At 46.3% G+C, this 24,098-nt stretch overlaps 8 protein-coding genes across 10 annotated transcripts; 5 read left to right on the forward strand and 3 right to left on the reverse strand.

Moving 5' to 3' along the window:
- Window positions 1-1,294: 1,294 nt before the first annotated feature.
- Window positions 1,295-11,095, reverse strand: LOC6606891 (arrestin domain-containing protein 17). Its single transcript, XM_002031649.2, has 3 exons — window positions 10,551-11,095; window positions 1,457-2,845; window positions 1,295-1,378 (listed from the first exon to the last, which is right to left on the reverse strand). Exons 1-3 carry the CDS (start codon window positions 10,663-10,665, stop codon window positions 1,320-1,322), a joined length of 1,563 nt encoding a protein of 520 aa, XP_002031685.1. The 5' UTR covers window positions 10,666-11,095; the 3' UTR covers window positions 1,295-1,319.
- On the forward strand, window positions 3,417-6,837 carry LOC6606892 (tetratricopeptide repeat protein 14 homolog). 2 transcript variants are annotated; one of them, XM_002031650.2, is made up of 8 exons: window positions 3,417-3,684; window positions 3,752-3,963; window positions 4,022-4,233; window positions 4,300-4,518; window positions 4,623-5,089; window positions 5,209-5,506; window positions 5,589-5,600; window positions 5,755-6,837. In XM_002031650.2, exons 1-8 carry the CDS (start codon window positions 3,417-3,419, stop codon window positions 6,683-6,685), a joined length of 2,619 nt encoding a protein of 872 aa, XP_002031686.1. In that variant the 3' UTR covers window positions 6,686-6,837. The 2 variants fall into 2 exon arrangements, with proteins under 2 accessions (XP_002031686.1, XP_032578772.1); XM_032722881.1 differs by lacking the exon at window positions 5,589-5,600 and having other exon boundaries at window positions 5,755-6,685.
- Window positions 7,333-9,257, forward strand: LOC6606893 (GTP:AMP phosphotransferase AK3, mitochondrial). Of its 2 annotated transcripts, none has more exons than XM_032722882.1 (2): window positions 7,333-7,536; window positions 8,269-9,257. In XM_032722882.1, the coding sequence occupies exon 2, from the start codon at window positions 8,303-8,305 to the stop codon at window positions 8,951-8,953; it is 651 nt and encodes a 216-aa protein (XP_032578773.1). In that variant the 5' UTR covers window positions 7,333-7,536; window positions 8,269-8,302; the 3' UTR covers window positions 8,954-9,257. The 2 variants fall into 2 exon arrangements, with proteins under 2 accessions (XP_032578773.1, XP_002031687.1); XM_002031651.2 differs by having other exon boundaries at window positions 7,336-7,543.
- A 503-nt stretch (window positions 11,096-11,598) lies between the features above and the next one.
- On the forward strand, window positions 11,599-14,175 carry LOC6606894 (arrestin domain-containing protein 2). Its single transcript, XM_002031652.2, has 4 exons — window positions 11,599-11,859; window positions 12,692-13,059; window positions 13,119-13,650; window positions 13,711-14,175. Exons 1-4 carry the CDS (start codon window positions 11,745-11,747, stop codon window positions 14,067-14,069), a joined length of 1,374 nt encoding a protein of 457 aa, XP_002031688.1. The 5' UTR covers window positions 11,599-11,744; the 3' UTR covers window positions 14,070-14,175.
- Window positions 14,176-14,415: 240 nt separating this feature from the next.
- Window positions 14,416-17,022, forward strand: LOC6606895 (mitochondrial thiamine pyrophosphate carrier). Its single transcript, XM_002031653.2, has 3 exons — window positions 14,416-14,711; window positions 14,782-15,022; window positions 15,487-17,022. The coding sequence occupies exon 3, from the start codon at window positions 15,589-15,591 to the stop codon at window positions 16,585-16,587; it is 999 nt and encodes a 332-aa protein (XP_002031689.1). The 5' UTR covers window positions 14,416-14,711; window positions 14,782-15,022; window positions 15,487-15,588; the 3' UTR covers window positions 16,588-17,022.
- Window positions 17,023-17,228: 206 nt separating this feature from the next.
- LOC6606896 lies at window positions 17,229-18,467 on the forward strand. The gene is made up of 2 exons (XM_002031654.2): window positions 17,229-18,183; window positions 18,372-18,467. The coding sequence occupies exon 1, from the start codon at window positions 17,301-17,303 to the stop codon at window positions 18,168-18,170; it is 870 nt and encodes a 289-aa protein (XP_002031690.1). The 5' UTR covers window positions 17,229-17,300; the 3' UTR covers window positions 18,171-18,183; window positions 18,372-18,467.
- Window positions 18,468-18,469: 2 nt separating this feature from the next.
- Window positions 18,470-20,206, reverse strand: LOC6606897 (sorbitol dehydrogenase). The gene is made up of 6 exons (XM_002031655.2): window positions 20,080-20,206; window positions 19,995-20,028; window positions 19,211-19,680; window positions 18,932-19,150; window positions 18,751-18,872; window positions 18,470-18,679 (listed from the first exon to the last, which is right to left on the reverse strand). Exons 1-6 carry the CDS (start codon window positions 20,131-20,133, stop codon window positions 18,496-18,498), a joined length of 1,083 nt encoding a protein of 360 aa, XP_002031691.1. The 5' UTR covers window positions 20,134-20,206; the 3' UTR covers window positions 18,470-18,495.
- Window positions 20,207-20,981: 775 nt separating this feature from the next.
- LOC6606898 lies at window positions 20,982-23,961 on the reverse strand. Its single transcript, XM_002031656.2, has 2 exons — window positions 23,276-23,961; window positions 20,982-23,018 (listed from the first exon to the last, which is right to left on the reverse strand). Exons 1-2 carry the CDS (start codon window positions 23,420-23,422, stop codon window positions 21,888-21,890), a joined length of 1,278 nt encoding a protein of 425 aa, XP_002031692.1. The 5' UTR covers window positions 23,423-23,961; the 3' UTR covers window positions 20,982-21,887.
- Between the last annotated feature and the right edge of the window lie 137 nt (window positions 23,962-24,098).

Consider the following 24,098-nt stretch of genomic DNA (forward strand, 5'->3'; position numbering starts at 1 on the left):
GGAAGTTACATGACCTGCTTTAACAATCCCCATTTTAGTGCGTTTCCAAACAGCTTAGGATATATAGAGGTATACAAATTATATAGGTGAAAAGTTTTTGTAATTATATTAACATTTTATTCAGTTTTTCGTGTGTGTAAATCAAAGGGAAAACAAAAAATTGGTATCCAAAAATAGTGATTTGTAAAGCACCTTAACGAAATCGTTTGATCGTACATAATATACTTTCGTGCGCTTAAAACTAAAAGTTGACATTGCTTCCAAACGATGATTATCAGTAATATTTGTATAAAAATTGTTCGTCGATACATTTGTATGTGTTTGTTTAACGATAACCATTCGATTTGTTCATCATACAGAGGCACTAAAGCTTATTGATTCATTGATTCTTCGCATCTTCGAAGAACCAAAACATCCTTCAACATATTCGATTTGTGCTTAAGTACTTAAATGCTAAACACGTAATGCAGTGAGAGAAATAAATAGTAATGTTAGTGACCTGTTTTGGTATATAATTTCATTGAGACAGTATATCTATAAACCGTATTAATCAGAATCTTTGGACAGGCGGACGTATATAAATAAGAAATGGAAGATAAATAGGCGGGCAGGATATATGTTTCGAGTATAGTGAGTGCTGACATAAATACTCATGAGTCTTTGAGTAATTCGCAAGATTCAATTCTCAGAAATGCGCAAGTTTTGGCTGTCTAAGCTAATAAAGTTCAAACGAAGACAGACTTCCAAAGTTAAATTCTCTTGATTGTTCGTTTTTACCTAAATAATTCGTTTAGCAATTTTATATCTCATTTTAAACTAAGTTTGAATTTGTTCGAATATAATATGTATGCCTAGTAAATGATAGTTCTCAAAAAAGTTTTCGCTTAGGATTCGATATACTTCGCAAGTATATAATAAATTTCAATATTTTCTGGCTATTCAAATTCAAGTTATGAGGGACAAGGGAAAAAAAACAATTCTGATTTTTGTCGAAAAAAATACAGTTGAACAAAAAGTATTGCAATATCAATGTGTATACAAAAAATGCAAATTTATATCAGACTGGAAACCGATTTGCCCTATCCGAACTTAGTTTCAACTAATCATAGTGCAATCAAAGGTGAAAATATAATTGATATATCAGCGTATAACTTGATTTGTGCACAATTTGCATATGGTTTGTGCTCGTAGCGTAGGCGGTCGTCTAGGATATATTCGATATTCTGATGCTCTATAACACTATAAAGTAAACCTGAAGCTCTATGTCTAGGCAAAGCTTGGACGTAACTGGGTGGCTGCTCAGGACTGCCTATCTCTCCTCACTTTGGAGTTCCCGGAGGGGCATTGGCCAAGCCGAAGAGCTCTTCGTAGGAAGGTGCTGAGAAATAAATATAAGAGAATATTTAACGACGAATTATTGTTTGATACAATTGTAATGTCGAATATCCCAACTTACGCAGCTCATGGGCTCCAGGCGCCTGGCGAGGCTGCAGGAACGATGCTGAGGCCGAGGTGGATGTCAGTTGGCTATAGGCAGGAGCTCCTCCTGCTGCTCCACCGCCTGTTGGCGGAGCGGCGACCACTCCGGCCGGCGGTGGTGTGAGCGCCAGGAGCGAGTACTGCGGCGACTCCGGCAGCGGGTAGGCGGGCAGGTGGGGTGGCGGATACGACTGCACCATAAGCGGACTGGACGAGTAGGGCATGTAGGGCACGTTGGAGCTGCGCAAGCTGGCCCTGGCCAAGGGACTACCATACTGCGAGGACTGGGAGCCCGAAGTGTAGGACATATCCATGCCACCGGTTCCAGCGCCCACGGCAGGACTCAGTGTGGCCGCCGAGGAATCCGAGGTTATCGAGTTGATAGAGCTGCACTCGCTAAACTGCGAGGAGTGCGAGGGCGAGCCAATGGAAGAGTCCAGTGAGGGGTAGACCGGCAGGGCGGGCTCAAACAGATTTCCGGAGCCCAGATCCGGACCAGGTGGTCCATCGTTTGGCCGTGGCGGTGGCGGCGGACGCAGCGAACTCTGCCTATTCGATGGATCCTGCGAGTACACCTTGAAGGGCAGATTAAGGATCAAGTTCTTAAAGAATCCCCGCAGCACCGCCTCCACACGCAGCTCGTATACAATGGTGATGACGCCGCTCATCTGTTCATCCGTAGGCTGAGCTCCATCGGGCAGGAGCAGCTCGTGCGCAAAGCTTCGCTCGGTCTTCTTCTGCACCGAGCCCGTCTCCTTGGTGGCCACCGCGATGCACTCCACCTTCTGCACCCGCAGTGGCACATGGCTATAGTAGGTCACGTACTGCAGGACGGTGAAGCGCAGCTTCTCCACGGCGGTGGTGCTGTTGTTGATCACAGTGGCGCAAATCCTAAGCGGCTCTCCGCGCACCGCAAAATCCTCGGGGAGAAGGGCCAGCAGGGTGATCGGTCTAGTGCCAAACAAACTGATCGTCTTGGTCACCTGCTTCTCCAGCGAACTGGGTATGCTGCGTTGCATGGGCTGGAGCGGCATGTTCTTCACCACGGTGAACGGAATCGTGTGGCGCTCGTCGAAGGTCCACGGTCGCTGGATGAGCACGCGCATCTTGTACTTGATGGCGCCATAGCTGCCCTTGAAAGTCGAAGGTAGCTGGCGACCCAGCGCCACCTCGAAGATGAACGTATGCTCCCCAGCCGAAAGTTCCAGGCCACGCGGCTCGAAATCCGGCAGAGGCGTCTCGCTGTGCTCGTACACCTCCTTGCTGGTGTAGAACAGGCTGCGGGAGTACTCGTTGTTGTTTGAGTTCTTGCGCAGGATCTCCATCCATTTGCATTTGCCCTTGCCGGTGACCTGCACCTTGATGGCTAAAAAGAAAATTAAGTTTATTAAAAACAAATTTAAATCATTGCAAATTTACCATAGATTTACCATACCATGATAAACAGCTTAAAATTTAAATTAGCAAAGTGTCCATCCATGCTAGCGTTGCCATCCATTTCACTTAGCGAGTGCAACCACCCTAACAGCAGAGTTGCCAAACCTCGACATTATCGATAGCAATGTGGCTGCATTTTCTGCACATTTTTCAGACGCCGTATGGTATTACAAGTGTTAGCAAAGAAGGGCCTATTAATATTTTCACGTACTTTTCACATCTTGCCAGAAATTCAATCAGAAAATCCTTTCGTTAATGCCTGTTATACTCCTAAAAATACCATTATTTGTGTAGCGTTTAAGGAGAACAGAAAGGTTGAGCTGCTCCACCTGCCTCGAGTGACTGGAAATCTAATTTGCGTTTAGTTTGACGCAAAACCGGTGCCGACATTTTCTCGCCCAATTGAATCGAGTGTGGTTTTTGCCGCATCCCGTTCCCTTTGCCCTTTACAAATCCTTGATCTTTAAATGTTGTGAAGCGAAGAGGTGCGCGCTGCCAAGATGAACTTCGATTATATCGGCCAGGCCCTGGGCTACCACGGCCAGCCGCTCCAAAAGATCTGGGACGACGAGCGCGGCGTGGACGACCTGCGACTGATGGGCCTCACCCAGGTGAACTACGGGGTCTACCAGGAGCGGCAGAAGTACTTCACCTTCCAGGAGCGGGCCAAGCGATTGAAGATGCACCAGTTTCTGGCTAGGAAGGCCACCGATTTGTATGATCGCACGCTGGTGGCCAATGTCATGGAGGATTCCCTGCTGGCACAAGGTGAGTTTAGGGCCTATGACTATATATGGATAGTCAGTGGACAACTCCAGTGCTATGTTCCTTGCAGGCAACACATACATGACGCAGATGGCCCCCTTCGAGTTCTTCCTCAATCTGAAGGACAAACGCAAGGGATGGGCGCACCGACTGTCCGCGCTGAAGCAGGGCGACATCATCTACACGCAGGTGACAAGGCTGGCCAGCGGCAACCGGCTCATAGTGAAGCCACTCTGCACTGCTGAGCCCAAACACGCCTATTTGGCTGACATTCCCATAAAGGTAACAGCCAACACCTTTTATCTGTGTCATATTTCGCATACTGATCAAATCGTCGTAGGCCGTGATTCTGCAGGACTTCTGGGGTCCCTTGTCCCTGGACAAGCAGGGCAATCCGCGCAGCTTCATCCAGAATGACATCTTGCGCTGTGAGATCAACAACATATCCGCGGATACCGAGCGTCTCTCTTTGAACATGATAGGCATGTTCAACAAGGTGCCGGATTTAAAGTTTGGTCTCTGTGACTTTAAGGAGTTGCCCAAGTATTATAGGTAAATGATCGTTTATCGTTTTTTAGGCATACCTTCAATCCTGTTTAACGAATGTTTCTCCTGCAGTAAAATCCATAACGTGGATCATCCATCTGCGTCTCACTACGAGGATGAGCTAAACAAAGCCTTAGAGTTTGAAAATCCCAACTACGATTTGCTGTTCCAATTGGACGGACTGCAGCCAAACGAGAATCTGTCACTGATGTCATATCTAAGGGCGGGATTCCCGGACGAGGAGAGCGCCGCGGAGCTGCGGCAGAAGCAGGCCTCCCAGTGGGCCTTCCGGTAAGTCTATATACTGACCCTAAGCCTTGAGAGTGTTTGTCATTCCATCATTCGCACACCCTATCGCACCCAACACCCACCTTCATTGATTGGCCGCTGATCAGCTCCGTGGCTGATGGCATCGAACACTTTAAGAACGGCCAACAGGTCGAGGCCTTTCAGTGCCTGAACAAGGCCTTAAACATTGATCCGCGCAATGTTGAGGCGCTGGTGGCACGCGGTGCCCTCTACGCGAATCGCGGCAGCTTTCTTAAAGGGCTGCAGGACTTTGAGAAGGCTCTGCACCTGAACAAGTATCACGTGAACGCGCGCAAGTACATGGGCGAAACGCTGGTGGCTCTGGGTCGCAGCTACGAAGAGGAGAATCGCATAGCTGAAGCAGTTAAGGCCTATAGCGATTGCCTAAATCTGCTGCCGCTGCACGAAGAGGCACGCCAGTCCTTGGACGCACTGCATCTAAGTGGAGACGGTAAGCGTAGAATAAGCACTGAGCCGTTCAACATGACCGGTGGCCACTCCTCAGACGAGTCCTCCTCATCGAGTGCCAGTGATAGTGAATGCGAAGATTCGGGTGAGTACATGCTTTGTGAGGTCAGTGCAAGGAGGGCTCTTTTAGCTAGCTAAGCACTGATCCACCGTTTATTATTCCCTCATGAGCTCTTCAAACCGATAACTTATTCCCAATTGTAGCTGGAAAGGCCAAGTCAAACATTAGTCAGCCCTTCTATGCCCAACAAAAGCTAAAACAATCGGGAGATGAAAAGTTGGCCGTCATTGATGCCCATAAGGCAAATGAGTTTCGTCTGGACGACGACGAGACCGTGTCGAGTGTGCGGAAGCTTTTGCGCGAGGCAAGCAAACACAAGAAGGCTAAGAAGAAGGGAAAGAAGAAAAAGGACAAGAAGGAGCGAAGGAGGTCCAGGACCAAGTCCGAAACGGAGGATCCCATTGAATTGCTTAAGAAGATTGACTTCCAGGAGGCCCTCAGGTGAGTTTTGCAGCAAAAGATGCTCAATGCACAATAAGAATACATTTTCTTGAGATTCTCCCTGCTTAACCAACTGTGATAGACAAGACAACAAGTATGTACCAGGAATTATTTAGCTTGACATCCGAACTGCAATTGCATCCTAAACGATGTTCCTTACAATCTGGGGTGCACAATGCGGTTTTGGTGTCAATGCTGTTGAATATTTTACAATACGTAGTTAATGTCACTGTTTGTGTTTCTTTTAGGCTCATGAACAGCACCAGGAACGATGAGGAACTCAAAGCCAAGATCAAGAGCTATCTAAAAGATGGAGGAAAAGAGTCACCGCCTCCGCCGCCACCAATGAAAAAAACAGTAGACCCATCCAGAATGTCAACTTTTGACAACATGGGACCCAGCACATCGCGTCATGCGGCCTCCGTTGTTGGCTTTGGAGGAGCCCAGCCACCACCAGCGCCCAAGTTTCTGGGGCAAAAGAAACATCCGGAGCCGGCACCCAAGCTCTCCTTTCAGATCAAGAAACGACCGCTGCAGATGGACAAGCTGGGGATGCTGCGTCTTGCAGCGCCAGCGGAGCCACTCAAGGAAGGACGGAGCAGCAGCTCCCGCAGCCGGAGTAGGAGTAGAAGCCGCTCGCGAAGTCGCTCACGTAATCGTCGGCTTGGAAGGAGCACGCGTTCGCCGCTCAGGAGCCGGCGTTCTGAGTCGAGGTCCAGATCGATTAGCCGATCACGTTCTCGTCGCCGTCGTAGCTACTCCCGTTCGCGTAGCCCCTCGCCTCGCAGTTACGGAAATCGCTTTGTGATTGGACGCTACCGTAATCGCCGAACTCGCCGTTCGCGCTCCTTTCATCGTCGGCGGTCTCCATCGCCCATTTTGAAACGCCGATCGCCTTCACCATTTGTGCCCCGTCGCACACCATCGCCGGCATCCCGCTACCGACGCAGCCGATCCCGCAGTCGCTCCCGCTCACGCAGTCGGAGTCCTCGACGCTTTCAGTCTCGCTACATGCCGAGGGATCGTGGCTCCGTGAATCGCAGCAGGTACTCCTGGTACAATCCGCATAAACACAGTGTATCCCGCACCGTGGAGCCAAATGGCAACGATGAGAGGGCAGCTACTCCGCCGAAAAAGGGTTTTGCTGACGATAGATCTGGACGAGAAGAAAGGGCGTAAACAGGGCCTCGCCTACCAGTCTTAAGTTTCCTTTTAGCTGATAGGGTACATTTGATTTGATATTCAAATTTGTAAAACGCTCCCTTTGGGAATGGTTCTTTGGCCACTAAATAAAGATGCTTGCGAAGCGAATTTATTACAAACTATAAAAATCAATCGATTATTGGTTCCTTTCAGACAATACGTAGTGTAAAGTAAAATCAGGAAATTGTCGGTATTTAAGTTTTTAATATAGCGTACAAACATATAAAAATATTGTTTAGTTCAGAATAAATTACACACGTAAGTATATGAATTGAATACCTATGCAAAATTAATCAATGTTAGGATAAGTGTATTCAAAACTAAACAAGCTAGTGTATTTCAGTTATAGATATTGCACATGGAAGGAACTAAGTCCAACGCGTAGTGAGAGTGTAAGAGAGCCCCAATAGAGAGCGGAATATCCCGGAGAGTGTATCCCCCGCCGTGCCCCTTATCAACACTTCACGCTCCATTTTCGCAGTGAGAGACGGAGAGTAAGAAAGTGGTTAAAGAGGGGACGAACACCCGGCTGTTAGTGTTAGTTGGGGCTCCTAAGAGAGAGCTAAAGCGAGAGAGGCAAGTCTGGAAGCTAAACAACAAGCATCAAGCAAACACGAAAGATAACGACTTGTTTCATTTGATATTCGCCAGCCGGCAGAAGCGGAACAAACAAAAAATAAGAAAAAACAAACTTCGGACGCCGCAGCTGCGGACACGAAATTAGAATACTTACGGCGACAAGTTATCGCACAAATTAGTACGCACGCGGACGAGAATAGCTACCGAGATACATCGGCGGACACCCGATTTTTTTCCCAGAAGCCAAGGTGACGTGTAAGTGTGAAAGGAGGTGGTTTTTACCAGCTGCTAATTTATATAACAATGAAAGCCAGTAAAAGTGCAAGGCCGCGTGCAGTGAAGAAATGCAGAACCGCAGAAAAACAACGGAACACGCGCGACATTAACACTAAACACGTACATATATACATGTGCACATATATTCTCTATAATTTTCCGTGCGGACTTTGGACGATAAGCGGGGCGACAACAATAACTGGTTATACATGAAGACAAAGAACATAAGGCTGAAAAGCCACGCTTGTCTCTTGCTGGTTGTTGTTGTTGCTGGTGGCGCTCTTTGAAGTGTGTGCGCTACACTTGTTGCCAAGCGGCATGTTGGTTCACGGGCACAACAGCTGACAAGTGATTTAGTGTTATATTTACACACTCTTCTTCTTTGCAGTGTGCGCTCACAAATTGAATGGAATCATTGGTTAGATTCCCGTGATTAGTCATAAAACACATAAGCTATAGCGAAAACTATAACCTTCATCACCTCTGTATCAAACAATTGTGGCGTGCTTGATAATCTTATCGCCCATAAGAGTAGTCGAATATGTTCAACTGGAATAATTTTGGTTTTACTACCAAGATAATGAGTTATTTACCCTAAATCAAAATATAAAAACCGCTCTTATTAAATAGATAAACCGAAATCTCATTTTATATCATATCATATTAAATTTATCCATGTACCTATTCAATTTTTTGTCTTTCAGCTCAAAGAGAGGTTAAAGAACTAGAAGCTTAGACATGTATACGAAAATCTTTCGCGCTGTGATAATCGGAGCCCCAGGCTCGGGCAAAGGAACTATTTCGGAATTGATCTGCAAGAACCATGGATGCGTGCACATCTCCACGGGCGACATTCTGCGCCAGAACATCATAAAAAACACGGAACTGGGAAAGAAGGCCAAGCAGTACATTGCTGAAGGTAAACTGGTGCCCGACGCGATTGTGACCAAGACTATGCTGGCTCGGATAACCGAGGTAGGCAACAGGTCGTACATCCTGGACGGATTCCCGCGCAATATTGCCCAGGCCGAGGCACTGTCTGCGCGCGAGCAAATCGATGCCGTGATCACGCTGGACGTTCCACACAGTGTGATTATCGACCGGGTCAAGAATCGCTGGATCCATGCGCCCTCCGGCAGGGTGTACAATATAGGCTTCAAGAATCCCAAAGTGCCTGGCAAAGATGATGTGACGGGGGAGCCGCTGATACAACGCGAAGACGATAAACCCCATGTGGTGGCCAAGCGACTGGAGCTCTACGATGAGGTGATGAGCCCAGTAATAGCCTGGTACGAAAAGAAGGGCCTGGTCGCCACTTTCAAGGGAAAAAAGACTAAGGAGATCTGGCCGATGATGGAGCTTTTCCTCAACGACCGCATAAATGCGTAATTGAACAACCCCGAAATTACATCCAATGTGCACAGCTGTGTTCAATTAAGTGCATAATATATTTAGATATATATATATAAATGAATACGTATGAAATATGTATGTTTGTGGGCCGGTTAAGAAGAACAGGCGTATAATTAATGTAATTTGCGAAGCCTTACACAGTAGCAGCTGTCATGTATTCCTTCTTCCACAGATATCATTCTCCTCATGAGCATGTCTTGCAGCTCCCCCTTTTTGTATAAACATATTTTTGTACTGGTATTCTGTGCTCTGATAATAAATCGCTTTTGTTATATACATACATATTTATATATTTGCGCTGATAACGCCATAACAGCCGACTTTGACTTTTGGGGCAGTTAACGGACAGCCGTCGATCTATTTTTAGTCAATGTCCACAAACACTTGGCCCCATGTCTGAAGCCAACACTTATGGCTTCACCTGATGTCACCCAAATGCCCTTCATTTTATCGCGTAGCGCATTAAACTCTAAAAAATATGGGATAGTGTGGCGCTCCCGTTTAGTCTCGCGCTCTCTTACTCACACATGCACGGACCAGCTGCTGTTCTCACGCACACCTGTATAGTGGCAAATCACAACAGAGAGGCGCTTAGTTGACAGGCAAGGGCGCACAATTAGGTCAGGTTTAAAATTGTTTACATCATTTATATAAAATTCAATAATAATTTGGAGATAGTTGTTTGCCTTGATAAATACTATACTACCTAATATACCATTACTAGGAATCTTATTTCTGGAGAATTAAAAATAATAACTATATGAACACCTTTGTGGTCTCCACTGTGCTGAGAGCGCCCTCCCACCTCTCTCTCTCATTTAGACTCGACTTGCGCTTGGCCCCATATTACGGCATTTTCGGCACGCCAACTGAGTGCGCCTCTCTTCGCACATGCCCCCACCCTCTATCCCTCCCGCTCGCACCCGCGCGATGCGTTTGGCTTGGCATTTCCTGAAACAAATGCCAGTACTCAAGAATCGTGAAGAACGAAAAGAAATTCAATTGCAAATGCAACGGGCGGCAATTGAAAGCTTATCGATGAATGAAAGGCGAGCGCCGAAGGCAATTGGAGGAATTTGCGAGCAAGAATCTCGAAATTGTGGTGTAGCTGAGGGGGGGAGGGGAGGAAGCCCCATAAAATGGCCGCTGTGCTTTGTTAACTGATGGAGTTCTTTGTTTATGCGAATGAGGCCGCAACGAAAATCCAGCTGGCCATCGGGCGGACAATGGGTTGCAAACCGCTGACAAAACAGAAAAAAACACATTTCTATTTGTGGAGTACATGATGGGAAGTTGTGCAGAAAACCATCTTTGTTAATATTTGATTACTCGATTAAAGCAAACATTTTTTTGGTAACACGATCTATATGTCTGTAAATAATACCCATAAGCATAAACTAAGAGCTTAACGTGAAATATAGGGTTTTGAAATGTATGTGCGAATGGCTTGCAAATTATTATTCTGATATTATTTTTCTGCGTGTCTACAGCGGCCTGAGTCACGGGATGATGCAAGCCGGGCTTTGAGATGTGCATTCCAGGAAGCGGCAAGTTATGCTCGACTGGCACTTACCGCGTATTTTGGTGCGCTTGTTGACGTTCATCCAGATCTCGCCGCGAATTATGTCGCCCGCAAAGTAAACCCGATCCGCGATGTCCAGCGTGATTCGCAGCCGCTCGCTTTCCATTCTGCTGGCGTTGATGGTGATGACTCCTCCGATTTGGCCACTTTCCTCACGCACTTATCCAAAAATAATTTCGTCATCAAAATGCCGCCACATAGAAACGTACATGGATGCACTGCAGCACCACGGCCCGCACCACCCTAAAGTATATGCAGAATAGTAGCACCACCACACGCACTCGCCTCACGATTTACGATTTGATGTTACTACACACACCGCGCGGTGAGTGGGAGCTTTTTCGCGCTGATTGTGGCCAATTCTTGGGGAATCTCGATATCCATCAATTCGAAATGGCCCACAAGTGATGGTCGCACACCCCGGGCTAATTTAATTCGATTGCTGTCGTCCACTGGCGGGTTGAATAATTAAATTTCTTATAAATTTACGAGATCCGAGAGTTACGCTTTTTTGTTGTAGCTGCTTTCGATAAACGGGAGAGCGGCGGTCCGATAGCAGGAACAGCTGTTGCGCGGTGCTGCCACCTTTCAGTTAGCCAGCTGAAGCGGTTAATTCGCAGACTTTTGAATCGGTATTTTTAAATGTGCTTAATTTAAGTACTACACAACGTTTTTCAAATGCACCGTTTTCAGTTGTAATGCAATAGTTCTGAAATGCTTGGTAGTGCTGATCTTTTTTTAAGGTTTGATGTTTGAAAAGAGAAAAAGAAACTCTCTGTTTAACAAAACGCTCCGCTTAAATATCAGCGATGATTAAAGCGTACATACATATTTTATTATGTTTATGTTTTATTTTATTTTATTAATGATTAAACATTAGTTGGCTTAGCAGGCTTAATGCTCCATATAGTTTTCCGTGTGCTTCCCCGTTTTTTCCTTCGCTTCTTCTTCTTGTAACCTGCATACTCTCAGGCCAAAAAATTGCTTCTCGGTTCACCAATGACTTTTGAGAATTCAGTATTAAGCCAGAGCTGCTCGCGTTCGGTGCTCGCGAGCTCAGTTGCCGGAACCCTCGAATCCATCGAATTCCAACCTCTCCCAGAGCAACTATCAATTAAATAAACAAAGGAACTTGATAGCGCGATACCGCCTGACACCGTCGCCAAGGAGTCAATTCTGGACAGGATGAGCAGCAAGGTGAACTTCGTCTTCGACAGCAATCCCCTGGGAGTCTATCAAGCCGGTCAGCTAATCTCCGGCACGGCGGAACTGATTACGGACCGCCCCAAGACTATTCGATGTAAGTGGCACCGACATGCGGAAGAAGACGCAGTATATACATATTCTAATGGACTCGAAACCATGACGTCATCCCCCTCCATCCCCATTCAAATTCTGATTCCCATACCGTTCTCATCCACTTTCGTTGCGTAGTCGCGTCGTCATTAATATTGTTGGTGCTTTGTTGTTCGCTGCTTTATTGTTAATGTTGCCGGTAGATCTGCTTGAAAGATGTTTATTGTATATACAAATGTACATATATGTATACATAAAGTTTATATACAACACACATGTGGGGCCGCTTGGCTGGCTTCGGATATCTGATATCTAAAGCGGCGTAAAAACTAGTTTTGTTTTGAAATTGCGTACGCTGTTTGTATTATTAGATATTTGATTCAGTTACTGGTCAGCTCGTTCGTGCCAATACCTTTAAATTGTAGTGTATAGGTAGCATTTTGGGTCAATTAGGGGTAATTCATAAAGATATAGATTGATACAAAACCCATTAGCAGGCTAAGTCGGCCTTATCCGCATTATCATAAAACAAAACTCCATTGATTATAATTCAAATAATCAAATAATTCCTAGGGTATCAAAGAGTTGAGCTTCAGCAGCGCTTTATTTTGACGGTGAACTTTATTAGGTAGCATTCGGTTTTTGTTATGCTTATGATTAAATTATTCCCGGAATTATTGTTAGTTAATTAACAAAGGCAGTTGTTTGTAGCTGAGCCATTTTCCAATACAATTCTACATCCGAAACACACAAAAGGTTCAAGGTCAACGGCAATTAAACTAAATGCATAATTGAATTACATACCCGGCAGTACAGACAAATTAACCCAATTGCAGCGATCTTTATAACCATAAATGGATACGGCGAGACGCGCTGGCAGGAAAGCGAGGAGCGTGTGGGCGAGGATGGGAAGACGACCAAGTCCCTGGTGACCCACACCACCACCGAGGTCTACTACAGCACTGATCAGCCGGTTTACGGCCAGGCCGGTGGCTCCCAGCTGGAGTTGCCCACTGGCAAGTATGTCTTCCCCTTTCGGGCAACGATTCCGCCCAACGCACCCACCTCCTTCAATGGTGCTCATGGTCAGATTAAACACGAGGTGACCCTGACCATCGATCGCGCTGTTCGCTACAACAACACCTTTAAGCAGTGCTTTACAGTCATCCTGCCACACGATCTTAATAAGCGGCTGGAGTACAAGGTATGTAGTCTTGGTTCTTCTTCTTAAGTGGATAACCTTATGCAGCGCACTGCCCCTAGGAACCCCTGCAACGCTTGGAGTCGAAAAGCTTCTGGTGGGGCTCCATTTTCGGTGCCCACAAGCCGATGATCATGGACGTGAGCACCTCTTATTCTGCCTACGTGCCCGGCCAGAAGATTCATTTCCATCTGGTGTTGGACAACCAGTCGGATGTCCAGTGCATGGACGTGAAGGTGCGTCTGCTCAAGAACGTCTCGTATCGAGCGAACTCATCGGGCGCAAAGGAGCAGCTGAAGGTCACCGAATCTCGGGTGGCGGACAAGCACTGCGGTGAGGTGCTGAAGCACAACAAGGCCAAGTTCGATGAGTTCCTCACGGTGCCGCCAACTACTCCATCCACGCAAAGCGAAAAGGATCCCATTCGAGTTAGCTACACACTGCGCTTCATCGCCAAGACCTTCAAGCTGCACGGTGGAGGTGACTTGGTCATGGACTTTCCAATAACCATTGGAACAGTGCCGCTGCTGGGAAGTGCTGATGACAAGGGACCCGGGGCGGAGAAGTCCCAGCCGAGTGGTGCCTCTCATCCAGGTTCGTTTTGCATTTAAGTATTATAAATTATTAATATTAATCGACCTTTCTCCGGCTTAGGCTCACCCAACTTTCAGGAGGACGTCAGCGAAGAGCAATTCGAGTCCAACACCTTTAAGCCAAGATATCCCGTCTACCCATTTGATGGAAAGCCTGGAACCAATGGCTCCAACGGGGCAGCTAATTTTCCCAGTCTTTACCCCAAGGCAGAGGACGCGCATCCTGCTACTCCTGTGAAATTCACACCAAATCCCGTGTCGCCAGCCGCACAAAAATCGCCACCATATCCGACCAACATACCTGTTGCTTCTCCGCCAGGCGGTAATTTTGAGGTGCTTGGATTCAGTATACCACCCGACTATAAACCCACGCCTAGTGATCCAGCTGCTTCCTCCACTGGCGGCATTGGGTGGAAATAGGGACCATAACTTAACCATTTTGTATTCTACACCTTAAGCCATTTTTAAATATACAAAAAAAGCCCGCATAAGTGGCAACGCTGTGCACGTGACAGCTATAGTAATATCGATAGTTAGGAATATCTTAATCCCAAAATACCTTTTTTTTAACTCGAGTATAAACACAGTGATCTGGTTTCAGGAACTATGCCTACTATTAAAAAATATATATGCTCCCAATTAGGAAAATCCTAAAAAATAAAAGTTAGATGCTAGCTATTTTCTAGATATTGTTGTCAACCGCGATAGCCGATAGTGGGCATCGCTGTTCGCTGAAAGCTCATCGCCAGCGGTTCGAACAGCTGATTCCGTGCACTTGGCGACGTAACTCGGGTTTGTTTTGTTGTTGTTGCGTAGAGGATTGAAGCAGCGCGGCTTGAATTGGGAAAACCAGTTTGTGGAAGTGGGAAGCGGCAAACTTGGACAGCGGCAGCAGGGGATTGGATCGCCGCACAACTGCAACGGCATCTCAACGGCGGCGCTATTACAAATCTGGCGAAAAGAAAGTTTTGACGCAATCCACGGGCCGCCGCCTGTAATGAAGAAGCGTCGCCGCCGCAGTTACTGCTGCACTCTGCCCACGAACGGACGCATCTGCTCCAGGTGAGCTGAGATTGAAGTGCGCTGCCCTAGACATTCAGCTGCCAATGCCTTTGTCTCTTTATCTGAGCAGCAGCATCGGAATTTTGGGAACTGGACAACGGTCGCCGAGTCATCGAACAACAAAAGCGGGAAAAAGTGAAATCGCTGATAAACCCGAATACCTACCGAGCTATTGTCAATCAATGAACGGCCTTTTGAACCTGGAGTCAACTTGGGAGCTCTGCGAATTGGCGGGCAATTGGGCATAACATACGGAGATAATAGTGAAGTAATCGCAGAGACATACGCACGCTCCGTGGAGCATGACACTTGTAAGTCTCATCCTCAGATGAATTCCACTCCTACTATTTCCCAATTCCTGTCTACGTACTTGTACACACCAATTTGTCCATCGACTTTGATGAATGTGTAAACAAGTCGAAGTTTGCGCCCTGCCGCACCTCTAAAACGTTTTGAATGAAAGCTACAGGCAAGCTTAGCTATGTCGGATTTTCGGAAACTCCATTTCTGATAGCACAGTACAGCATATCATATATTCGGTTCTTTTTTCTATCAAGAAACAATCTTAGGCTTTCTTTTTCACAGCATCTGCCATGAATTTCACAAGAGTCAAGTAAATTACAAATAACCATTAAAACAAATTCTTTTTGAGACTATATAAGCTATACCTATAAGATCCAACCTCATGGGAGATGTTAAGTCCGAGTTAGGTGTAGCAGCTAAAGAGTTTCGACTGTAATAACGTATCCACCTGTCTGCGTTTCTTTATTTTCAGAAATGCCATTGAAAAGTTGGCAGTCGCAGCAATAAAAGTGAAATCCGCACGAGCAAACATACGCACACGAAGAGCGAAACCAAAGGCAGCTCCGACGCAGACATGGCGGTAACCACAGGCTCCACCACCGAGGCGACCACAGCCACAGCTCCCGTACCGCGACGCAAGCACAGTACGCGGGAGCAGCTGCATCAAATGCTGGCCGGTGGACTTTCGGCGGCCATTACTCGCTCCACCTGCCAGCCGCTGGACGTGCTCAAGATCCGCTTCCAGTTGCAGGTGGAGCCGCTGGGCAAGAACGCCGCCAAAGAGGGACCAGGAGCCCTTACTTCGAAATACACATCCGTCGGACAGGCGGTGAAAACCATATACCGCGAGGAGGGTCTGTTGGCCTTCTGGAAGGGGCACAATCCTGCCCAGGTGCTGAGCATAATGTACGGCATTTGCCAGTTCTGGACGTACGAGCAGCTCAGCCTGAGGGCCAAACAGACCAGCTATCTGGCGGATCATCAGCATCTATCGAACTTCCTGTGCGGCGCTGCGGCCGGAGGAGCAGCAGTGATCATATCCACGCCGCTGGACGTCATCCGCACTCGTCTGATTGCCCAGGACACCAGCAAGGGATACAGGAATGCAACAAGGGCTGTGTCGGCGATTGTCCGCCAGGAGGGTCCTCGCGGCATGTACCGTGGTCTCTCCTCCGCCCTGCTGCAAATAACGCCGCTGATGGGCACCAATTTCATGGCCTACCGCCTGTTTAGCGACTGGGCGTGCGCCTTCTTGGAGGTGAGCGATCGCAGCCAACTGCCCACGTGGACGCTGCTGGGACTGGGCGCCTCATCGGGCATGCTCTCCAAGACGATCGTGTATCCCTTCGATCTGATCAAGAAGCGACTGCAGATCCAGGGCTTCGAGTCGAATCGCCAGACCTTCGGACAGACGCTGCAGTGCCACGGAGTCTGGGACTGTTTGCGGCTGACCGTGCGCCAAGAGGGCGTTAGGGGCTTGTACAAGGGCGTGGCCCCCACACTCCTTAAGTCAAGCATGACGACGGCCCTGTACTTCAGCATTTACGATAAGCTCAAGCAGGTGCGCTTCTAGGTCGGACTTGGAGTCGGGGTTAATGGCGGCTCAAAGCCATTGTGCGCCCAAACGGAATCTACACTGTATTTTCTATTTTTATATCTATTTACCGCAGCGCGTAAATAATACTAAGACTTAGGCTAACTCTGTTGATTAGTTTTCGGTTGTGCGTATCTTTTCTGGGGGTTCTGTTTATCTTAGACCAATCGACTTGGTCAGCGCTTTAGTACACACAAAAATAGTTGGCGCACCAGTAAAGTTATAGATTGTATGTGCTAGATTGTAGTTCATTATGCGGCAGAGCACCTCACTTCTCAGACACATTCAAATTGTTATTTATCTTTTGTTTGATTCGCAAACGAAACGACTGCGCTGGCAGTTCATTTGATATTTAATTAATATTCTTACACCTAAGTATTCAGGGAATTTAATAAAATTGACAACATCACAGCAGTGAAAAACCTTTTATTTTTAATGAGGATTGTCCCTGCCAATAAGATTTTATTATTCATATTTTCAGCTTAAAGGTGTTTCCAATTGGAATAATTGGTTTTATGAAAACATGTTATTGAGCTGCAGCTGTTAAACTCCAAACATAATCAATGTTAAGAAAAGCTCGCTGCTGTGAGCTTTTTTGGTTGTGAAATTGAAACGATGATGCAGTGTATAAAAGGAAATGTATCTCTCGGAACAACAATACAGTTACTTGAGCGATTTCCCGTCCGGAGGAAATGGCTCTTGTGAAGACCGACACCATTGACAACAACTCCATTCCATGGGTTCTGTGGCTACCACCAGTAATGCAAGCGGAGAGTAAATCGCCGAGAGGGAGATACACATTTGATGGGCCAAAGGTGGTGGCGTTTCACTTTGTTAAGAACCGGCACGGAGACACCTTGGACAAGTGGATAAGGCTGCTCGATGAGTTGGCACAAGAGTACGTCGGTCGGATATTGTTTGGATTGCGTGACATCTCCAACATCGGGGAGTTCAATGCGAACCTAAATCCCGACGACTTTGGCAGCTACCGGAAGGGATTGCCACCGCGAATCTATGGCAAGGACTGCGAGGGCCGAGTGTACGATATGCACAAGCTGGTCAGCGCCAAGTACCTGAGGGAGTTTTGCGACCTGCTGCTGGGGGATCAGCTCTTCCGTGCCGTAGTCCTGGGCGCCACTCCATCGCTGGACTCCAAGCCAATGAATTACTTCGAGCTGCGGGAAGAGAGCAGCAGCGATATGCTGGTGATGCTATATGATCCTGCATGCTACTACTGGCCCATTCAGAAGGGGATGCTGCGCAAGCTGATCCGCCTGCTGGCCAGCGAGGATCTGCCCATTGTGATCGTGGACAAGGCGACTAACTACCTAGGCGTGGGCTTCACCCGCTGGCTGCAGATGGTCAACTGTCACGGCTCCACCATCTTCACATCGCCACGTCGCGATGGCTGGGACATCAAGTTGTCGGTGCGAATGGAGAGCACACGTGGCTACCTGCGATACATCGCCCGGAACAGGCAGCCGGAGCTGATTGACTTCGATGCCGAGGGGGAGCCCAGAGCACCGGAGCAGGCCGTGGAGTACATACAGTATTTGTTTTAGATCTCCACCCTAAGTGAGTGGCAAGTCACATACATATTATAACTATGATCTATAGCTTATTTTTAGGATAAGATGGTTTTTCAAGCCATCGGAAAAGTATACGTTAAATTACCATAAAAAAATTAAATGTCAAAATTAAACATTTTTACCAATATCTACCTATTTACTAAAAATATTATTTATCTGCACGCCCACATGTAGGTGCATAAGTCAACAGCCAACCTAAATATAGACGAAAAACCTAAAGGCAATAACAATTCAAGCTCGGAATTGCTCCAATACACCAAAAATAAGAACTATTTGGTTTATAGATAAGAGTTTGTATTCAGAACTTGACTTTGTTGTTCGCGTCCCTCGGCTGGACGTGGATCATGACCTTGATAGCGCCTCCGGTGCCGCGGCGGGAGGTCTCAAACGCCTCAGCCGTCTCCATGATGTCGTAGTGGTGCGTCACTAGACGCTTCACGTTCACCTTGCCCGAAGCCACCAGAGCCAAAGCGGCGGAATAGCTAGAGATGCGGAGTTATCAGTAGTTGATTTGACCCACGATGTTGCCCCGCCGAATCTACCGATAACTTACTCATTGCAGTAGCGGAAGACGCCACGAATGTCGATCTCACGTGCCAAAGCGTTGATCAGAGGCAGCTTGACCTCGGGAGCTCCCATGCCCACAACCACTACTACTCCGCCGGAGCGAGTGGCCTGAAAGGAAAGTGGTTAGTGACTGGTAATAAACCCAAACGCAATACTGATCCACTTACAAAGATGGCCAGGCGTGCGCTGCTCTCGGCTCCACAGCAGTCGATGGATTTGTCCGGCACCTCGCTCATCGTCTGGTGAACCACCTTGACGGTCTCCTCGGCGGGCTGATCCCGCTGCAGGAGCAACGTGTGTGTGGCGCCCAGCTCCTTGGCAACATCCAAACGCTGCTGCACCAGATCAGTGATGAGAATCTCAGAGGCACCCATGGCTTGGGCAGCCTAGGTGAGAAAATGAGATCAATCCCCTTAAGTTCGTGACATATTAATCAACTCTCTTACCAGCAGGGTAACCAAACCAATTGGACCAGCGCCCAGAATGAGCACCTTTGAGCCCAGACCGACTCCTGCGCGACGACAGGCGTGAACTCCCACGGACAGTGGCTCCAGCAGGGCTCCCTCCTCCATGCTGACGTGATCCGGCAGCTTGAAGCAGAAGTCGGCGGCGTGTTTGTAGTACCTGGTCAGGTTTCCATCGTACGGAGGTGTAGCACAGAAGACCATGTCGGCACACAGGTTGTATTGCCCCTGTTTGCAGTGATCGCAGTAGCGGCAGGGCACTCCCGGCTCAATGGCCACGCGGTCGCCCACCTTGAGGGTGGTCACATTCTTGCCCAGCTTGGCCACCACGCCGGCTGCCTCGTGGCCAATGATCATCGGCTTGGTCAGCACAAAGTCACCGATGCGTCCGTGGGCAAGGTAGTGCACGTCGGATCCGCAGATGCCCACGCTGTCCATGGCCAGAAGAACCTCTGAGCAGGAGAAAGCAATATGAAAGCTATTAGTTGCATGTATCTATAAATCAAATCCTAGGCAATAATTACAATACAAGGATATAAATTATCTAAATACCTGAATTCATGATAATTTATTAATCTGTGCTGTCAAAAGCTATTATTATCAATTATTATTGCTATTTATAGCTCATCACTACATTTTATTAGTTTATTAACTATAATTAAATAATATTTTTGGAAATTAGCTTTTTATTGTATTTTTTTCTCTAGTTCAAACTTAACAAAATGCGTATACATGGTGAATTTTTCTTAGTGTACTTATCCCTTACCATCGTCGGCGATTTCCGGAATTGGGCGTTGCTCCTGCAGGAAGTGAATTAGCAGTAGCTTGTTTTATTTCCGGCTTCAACTTACCAATCGCAGGTCCTCGATGCCGTGGAGAACAGCTGTTAAATTGTCTGTTGCCATGATTACCGCTTGACTTTTAATATTTTCACTTTCCGTTGCACAACCTTTCGCTTTGAAAGCCGATTTAGCACTGAATTCAGTATGCGATCTGCCCGATATGCTGTGCTGGCAAGTAAGTTTATACATATATGTATTTATGTATATAATATATTTTTCTAAATTTGCCTATTTATGTGTGTGTTTGCTTAGACCGGAATACAGTTATTATCGGTTATATTGGCTGTAAAGTGCAGAAGTTAAACAATGTTATCATCTAACTTTGTTTCTCACTTTAGATATTTGCCGGAGTAGCGGTACTTATATCTCTGCCTTCTGCTTAAATTACTGTTTTTGTGTGTAGTAAGACGAGCCCCTTAAGTTCATTTTATTCGCTCTCGCATGTAATTTGTTGCTGCTCGTTCTCTCACTTGCTACGACCAACCGCGAAAACAGCTGTTTTGTATTTACCCCAAGTGCTTACATGTTCCGTGTGGGCGTTTCGCCGGCAAAAACAAAACGGAGAAAAAGCTCCGCCGTTCTGTTCGAGCCTTCCTTCTAACATACACTGAAAATATTTTATTAACATAATAAATTCATAATCATAATCATTCATTCGATTATGAGTAAGCAAAATAAAATAAAATAAAAATAAATAAGAACAAAATAAAAAAACATTTTTACTTAAAATAATATTTTAATACAAATTTGACAAGTGTACACAAACGTAACCAAATACGATACGTTATCACTTGATTTATAGGTTGCGCTGCTGGAAGTTAATTGAAAAAGAAATATGTACAAATATTTATGCAAATAGAATAATGTGTAGCTTTTCCCATTTAAGAACGCAATAAGATTAACAAGTTTGCTTGTGTTTGCTATACGGTTTTATTGGCTTTATTTCTCGGCTAATATATTCATTTCAATAAGTGTTTGATATTCGGGTTCTTAACATATAGAATTTCTATTTTAAAAACGTTTGCTTATATAAGTATGTGTATAAATGTCCGTGTGGCTTTGCTGCGGTTTTTTATTGACGTAGAAATTAAAAATGTTTGCTTAAAACTAAGAAAAAGTTTCCATCACGTCAACTGCGCATTAAGTTGGCTGTTTTATTTGGTTTTAGTTCATTTTGAAGATAAATGCATCATATTCTGTAAATGCTATACGTTCCGTAAACAGTTTTAAATTTGGCTTTGAGTTAAAGAAAGGAAAGCTGAGTTTCAAGTTTGCTGGCTAGTGCCCAACTACAACAGTTTACTATCTTCTTTTTTGTTTTGATAACCTTGCAAATTGTCATAAATTATAGTGGATGGATTTGAGATAAGCAAGCAGTTAATTGTTAAACTATTTTCGAAATTACAATAAATTGGTTTAATGCGGTTTCCACATCACTTCTGATCAGACAAAAAATTAATTTGAGCAATTTTCACTTTTGACTGACACTTGCAAGATTATTTGAAATTCGGACTACCGATCTATTTAGAAGTTTTCTGGCTTTATAGACGCTGTGCGAGTGTTAGATCTCTAGTAACTTAAGACTTTCTAGGGCTTGGATTATGTATGTTGTGGCTTTGATATATATATATATATATATACTGTATTTCCGTTCACTAAAGCTGCAATTGCAGAGACATGCGATCATGTCAAGTTGAAAGGAACAAATTTGGCCAAAGGAAACTTAATGTGTCGATCTGCGTATGTAATTACGTTTTTTATATCACACTTATGGTCGAAACGAAACTGGAACCAGGAACACCCCCATTCCGCACATCCTACATGGATAGTTCCTGGCGCGGTTTGTTGATGTGCAGCCGCTGAGGATCCTGCGGCGCCACACAAATGTCGGTCAGGATGACGACCTCGTAGGGACTGCAGTCGGGCATGCGCAGGAATCCGCACAACCAGCCGTAGAATCCCTTCTCGATATCCGTGATGTCGTTCACCCAACTGCTGTACTGCAGACTCAGCTGCCGCAATCCCGAGTAGATGCCCAGTCCGAAGGTGCACAGCACGATGGCCAGCGGATAGATCACGAATAGCAGCGGCGTCACCAGGATCTTGTGCAGGTACGTCCTCTCCTCGCAGTAATAGTTGAACATATTGTACCAGGTGAGCGTTCCAATGTAGAAGGAGTACACCGCCGAGACGACGGTCACGAACGGCAGGCAAAACAGCGAGATGAGCAGGATGTGGAGGCCGGTGCCACAGCTGCAGGTGCAGCACAAATTGCCACCCTTCTGGGTGTCGCTGGCCATCGCATGGGCGTTCAGCTGCTCCAGCTCCTCGCGACTGATGTTGATCTGTAGGTCCACGGATTGGCCCTTCTTGCGACCCCGCTTAATAGTGCCGGTCATGGTCAGGTAGTTGCCGCCGCCCTCCTTGCGCGCCTGATAGCCCCGCTCTAGACTTTGGTCGTAGTTGTTCAGCACACTCGTTTCGCCAGACTCCAGATCCTCGTAGTTTGCGATCTCCGGTGAGGAGCGCTGATTGCGCCCCTGGCCGGGCAAATCGCTTGTCCGGATGTTGACCCGCTTCTTGGAGGACGACCGGTTGCTCAGGCAGTCCTGCGACTTGCTCAACTTGGCGTCCAGGCTGCTCTCCGAATAGCAACAGCTGCTGGGCGTCACCGTGCTGCTCTCGTGCCGCTGCGACGTCGACTTGGTGCCCTGCGATATGGATTCGAAGTTCTGCAGCTCGTTGAGATTACTGTTCGATCTGGCTGACTTCTGGCTGTGCTGCGTCGAGCTGGCCGAGTGGGTGCTTGCCAGGGTGTCGTGGGCACTGGGCACACCCAGCTCTCCCGGCAGCTGCGGCAGCGGCTGCTTGTTCTTGATGATCAGCTTGGACTTGCGGAGCTCCTCTTCCAGTCCCGGATTGGAGGGCGATAACTTGGGCCGATTTTGCTGGAGGAGAAGCAATCAAAAGTTTATTAATAATCGTTATACCCATAAAAACATAAATCAATGTGTGATGATCGTAATGATTTCGACATAATTAACTTGAATTCAATAGTAAAAGTTAGAACTGAAGAATTCGCGACTTATATATCTTAAAGATGCACTTATAATAAGCCAAATATGGGGCTTATAAAGCTTAAATGAATTGATAATTATTGAAGCACTCTTTTAGTTCTTTTTGGATATAATTATATTATTTTCACCTGCACACTGACGATGTGATCCACATAGTTCTGCTTCTTGGCCTCCGACTTGGTTTGTTGACGTTTCCGGGGCGGAATGAAAACAGGGCGTTCCTTGCTGCCCGTACTGGTGTCTCCGCCCAGGCCGCTCGAGCCCTTGCCCACCATTTTCCGAATTTTCTACTTGGTCTTGGCGCAAAAAACTACATCACCTTCGCTGGGAGCAGACAAATTTTTTCGTTCACTGTGACGTTACTTAACGCCCAGTAATGCAAAAAGTGCACTTCCAGCCTTTGTCGCTTCGCGGCTGTGTTGTTATTGATTTTTCCTGGGCGGTTGGCACGTCCTTGTGCCGATTTTGCGTTCATTGGCGTTTTTAGGGGGCTGCTGTTGTTGCATTTTGGGTTGGGCGGTAATGTTTACAAAAAACTTGGCGCCTGCGCGGGCGGCATGTTTGACTTTTTAAAATGCAGGTATTTCAATAGCAAAATTATAATGTTCAATTTATGTAGTGTTTATAAATACACAATTTGCCACTTAACAATATTTATATTTTCTTTTGTGAGTAGCTTTTGTTTTAGCTTTTGTAACGGTTTAAAGAATAACAGTATACTTTCAACGAGAACAGCTGACTTGAGCTAAGCAAAGTTGGCTGCGATTCTATATGCAGGTGTGACCAAAAAGTACAAACTGATCCTGCAGAGACTAATTATTCTATAGTTCTACAGTTATTTAGTTTTGAAAATAAACTTAAATGTTGTGCAGTTTCAATAAACAAAAAACAGTTTCAATTTTTATCAATTATTTTTAACCTACACTAAAATCATATATTTAAAATGTTGTT

The sequence above is a fragment of the Drosophila sechellia genome, chromosome 3R (genome assembly GCF_004382195.2).
Source record: "Drosophila sechellia strain sech25 chromosome 3R, ASM438219v1, whole genome shotgun sequence".
NCBI classification, from domain to species: Eukaryota; Metazoa; Arthropoda; class Insecta; order Diptera; family Drosophilidae; genus Drosophila; species Drosophila sechellia.

Bases quoted from the DNA above. Each gene is read 5' to 3' on its own strand.
- LOC6606892 (XM_002031650.2), top strand. From the start codon at position 3,417: ATGAACTTCGATTATATCGGCCAGGCCCTGGGCTACCACGGCCAGCCG. The intron at 4,234-4,299 runs GTAAATGATCGT...TTTCTCCTGCAG, and splicing joins GAGTTGCCCAAGTATTATAG to TAAAATCCATAACGTGGATC. The intron at 4,519-4,622 runs GTAAGTCTATAT...GCCGCTGATCAG, and splicing joins GCCTCCCAGTGGGCCTTCCG to CTCCGTGGCTGATGGCATCG.
- LOC6606893 (XM_032722882.1), top strand. From the start codon at position 8,303: ATGTATACGAAAATCTTTCGCGCTGTGATAATCGGAGCCCCAGGCTCG.
- LOC6606891 (XM_002031649.2), bottom strand. From the start codon at position 10,665: ATGGAAAGCGAGCGGCTGCGAATCACGCTGGACATCGCGGATCGGGTT. The intron at 2,846-10,550 runs GTAAGTGCCAGT...TTTTCTTTTTAG, and splicing joins CAAGCGCACCAAAATACGCG to CCATCAAGGTGCAGGTCACC. The intron at 1,379-1,456 runs GTAAGTTGGGAT...TTTATTTCTCAG, and splicing joins GCCTGGAGCCCATGAGCTGC to CACCTTCCTACGAAGAGCTC.
- LOC6606894 (XM_002031652.2), top strand. From the start codon at position 11,745: ATGAGCAGCAAGGTGAACTTCGTCTTCGACAGCAATCCCCTGGGAGTC. The intron at 11,860-12,691 runs GTAAGTGGCACC...ACCCAATTGCAG, and splicing joins CCGCCCCAAGACTATTCGAT to CGATCTTTATAACCATAAAT. The intron at 13,651-13,710 runs GTTCGTTTTGCA...TCTCCGGCTTAG, and splicing joins GAGTGGTGCCTCTCATCCAG to GCTCACCCAACTTTCAGGAG.
- LOC6606895 (XM_002031653.2), top strand. From the start codon at position 15,589: ATGGCGGTAACCACAGGCTCCACCACCGAGGCGACCACAGCCACAGCT.
- LOC6606896 (XM_002031654.2), top strand. From the start codon at position 17,301: ATGGCTCTTGTGAAGACCGACACCATTGACAACAACTCCATTCCATGG.
- LOC6606897 (XM_002031655.2), bottom strand. From the start codon at position 20,133: ATGGCAACAGACAATTTAACAGCTGTTCTCCACGGCATCGAGGACCTG. The intron at 20,029-20,079 runs GTAAGTTGAAGC...CACTTCCTGCAG, and splicing joins GCATCGAGGACCTGCGATTG to GAGCAACGCCCAATTCCGGA. The intron at 19,151-19,210 runs GTAAGAGAGTTG...TTTCTCACCTAG, and splicing joins TTGGTTTGGTTACCCTGCTG to GCTGCCCAAGCCATGGGTGC.
- LOC6606898 (XM_002031656.2), bottom strand. From the start codon at position 23,422: ATGGTGGGCAAGGGCTCGAGCGGCCTGGGCGGAGACACCAGTACGGGC. The intron at 23,019-23,275 runs GTGAAAATAATA...CTTCTCCTCCAG, and splicing joins ATCACATCGTCAGTGTGCAG to CAAAATCGGCCCAAGTTATC.